General features: G+C 33.3%; 1 protein-coding gene across 1 annotated transcript in view; it reads right to left on the bottom strand.

The window, feature by feature from the left end:
- The window catches only part of LOC142341322 (uncharacterized), a 40,128-nt gene extending 37,562 nt beyond the window's left edge, over positions 1-2,566 (bottom strand). The window contains exon 1 of the mRNA XM_075392247.1: positions 2,549-2,566. Coding sequence (XP_075248362.1) covers positions 2,549-2,566 — 18 coding nt within the window. The remainder of the gene's footprint in view (positions 1-2,548) is intronic.
- Positions 2,567-2,800: the final 234 nt, after the last annotated feature.

Genomic DNA, 2,800 nt, shown 5'->3' with positions numbered 1-2,800 from the left:
GAAGGCGAACGCTATTTTTTGCAGAAATCGTGGTGCGGATATCTTAAAAAAAAATCTGTATAATAAAATTTAAAAATATTTTTTGTTGGCGAACAAGACAAGCAACATGACATGCCTCTAGAAAAGTTCAAAAACAATTTGAAACTTATTGCGGTTGAATAGAAAACACGATAAGTTGAAACCGTCAGCCCCTTCCTTTCAATTAATGTTAGGAAAGATCAATACCAGTACTCGTTTTCACCGAGTGAGGATATGAAAAAAACTAACTGCGAAGCAATTGAGGAATTGCAGATTTAAGAAAAACGAGATTCAGAAAATGCACCGAAGTTTTCAAATAAAAAAAAAGTGGCTACATTTTCATTAAAAATGACAACAAATTGGAATCAGCAAACAATTTGACGAATTTGAATGATTTTCCATCAGAAGGTTGATTAGGCTTGTTTTCATTGAGCATATGAAAGATAAAAGGAAATAAAATTTAATTGCAGATGGTAAGTAACAATGTCAGTAACAAAGCTTCAAAGTAACAATGTCAGTAACACTAAACCAGCTAAATTTTTAATATTTCTTTCAGTGTTAAGCTGCTAGATTTTAATGATATTTTGATTATATCGGAAATTGTCAAATGAACAAAAAAATTCACACCAAATAAGATTAACTCGACAGAAAAACAAAAGCAAAACTATTTTAACAATATTTAAACATTCTTAATGTTTTTAATACCCTGTTTGACAATCATCAGCTGTCAAATGAATAAAGTCAAAAGCTTCTCTTATGTTTTCGCAGAAAGCCAATCGGATTTGTTACAAATCAGGCGAAGTGACAAGACTGTAAGAGAAAAGATGAGTAAAGTCAGAATTCAGAATTTTTCAACAATTCACAAAATTGACTATACTAAGGTGCATATCTACCATCAGCAATAAAAAACTGATGCATAATTATATGTGCTTCAATTTCTTCTTGTTTTGCACTTTTGAGAATGAGTTAAAAATAAGGCAACTTAGGGAAAATACAACAAAAAAATTGCAAGAACTCAAAATTAAATTATATTATCTTGAAGCATATTAGTGTTTCTGTCAATAAAATTAATATTTATGAGCTCAAACAATTAATAAATTTCATATTTGACACGACAGCAGTTAAATACTTCTGTCATTACTTAGGTTTTGACAGGTCTCAAATTGCATTATTGTTGAAAATCAAAAACTTTATTTGATTTCAACCTTTATTATCAAAAACCTTTATCATCAATCTTTATCGAAAACATATATTTTCCGAGCGATCAGAAACATATTAACTGAAAACCTTAAAAAGGCTCATATAATCATCGTTACCCTGTCAGTATTGGGTCAGCTACAGCAAGACACGAACAATTTTAAATAATTTGGTTAAAAATACGGTCTGGAAAAATCATGGGCTGCCAACAGACCAATTGAGACAAGAGTATCTATGAACACATGTCAATTAATTTTGTATATTTTGCCCGCATGAAAAGATTGAAGAAGCAATTAACAGCACGTGAATAACGAAGAAACGAAATAAAAGGAAGTCAAATGACCACACGTGCATTAAAATTGCCCTAATGAGCAAGAAAGCTCTATATCAACATTCATATCCAAATCATTCTTCTCTTGAAAACAACGATGAGAACAATACTAGTCACGTTATCATTGTATGACTGCCTATACACGGAAATAATGAAAACCGTAACACATTTGAGTAAATATTAACAAAATTTGATTGAAAATGTTCATAAATATGAACGAAATGTTAATGCAGTGCCAAATGTTCACAACATTTTTAACTCCACGAAAAGAGGACAATTAAAAAAACTGTTTAATTCTATACTCTATGCCTTACGGATTTCCTACCAAGGCAGACCCGATATGGGCTCCTTTTACAGCCTTAAGATAAAAAGAGTAAGGGCTACTTATTTCTGTGAGCTAAGTAGGCTTACCTAGTTCTCTCAGACTAACTGACTCTATAAAGCAGAGAAGATAAACCTTTATTAATGCGGTGGTAATATAATACAACAACGGAGTCAAAGGTGTACACATCGTGCAACTATCTATTAGACTGATTGTAGTCATTAGAGCTCTATATAAAAGCGAATATTGTCTTCTCAGTCTCTGATTGGTTGGAGGTGTACACTAGTATTTCAACTGCTACATCCATCCGGGGTTAAGCGTTGTTCATCCGAATTTGTAGATTGTAGCTGAAATACGTTGGATATGTCATCCTCGTTGTATGTTGGAGTTGGTGACTTGTGTCGTCGTCTGAGGTCCCTGTCAGGTGAAGTGTGTGACTAGAGTCTTCAGTAGGTGATCAGCATTTTTTCATGTATGCTAGTAAACTTGCCAGTTACAGGGTGTGCTGGACAGTAACGTCAGCCCTGTCAAAGTATCTAGCTGTCACCCACTGTCCTGTACTGAGGATTTGTTCCCAGCTGGATGGAAAGTTGTAGTGTGTAGTCTCTCGGTTATACAACGAAATTTCAATTCATCTCCATCTCGTACATAGTTTGTTACGATCGGATTTATCAGCTTACCTTCTGGTAGAAATCCATCATTAGCTACAATGTGAGCTCATTAACGTTTTTAACTTTATAAGTTTAACTCTTACTGAGTAAGCTCCGACCGGAGAAATGAAGAAAAGAAAAAGATCCTGATCTTCAATTTGAGAAAAAAGGATAAAGAATATTGTCATAATAAGTGAACAAGGAAAAAATAGAATAGAAATAAACCAAAAAATTATATTGTTTTCGAGTTCTGGAGAACAGCGTGTCTCCTTTTTAGTGGGA

The sequence above is a fragment of the Convolutriloba macropyga genome, chromosome 6 (assembly GCF_964194025.1).
Source record: "Convolutriloba macropyga chromosome 6, txConMacr16.3, whole genome shotgun sequence".
NCBI lineage: Eukaryota > Metazoa > Xenacoelomorpha > Acoela > Convolutidae > Convolutriloba > Convolutriloba macropyga.
The sequence above is the reverse complement of the archived record's forward strand: the minus strand, read 5'-3'. Positions and strand labels throughout refer to the sequence as shown.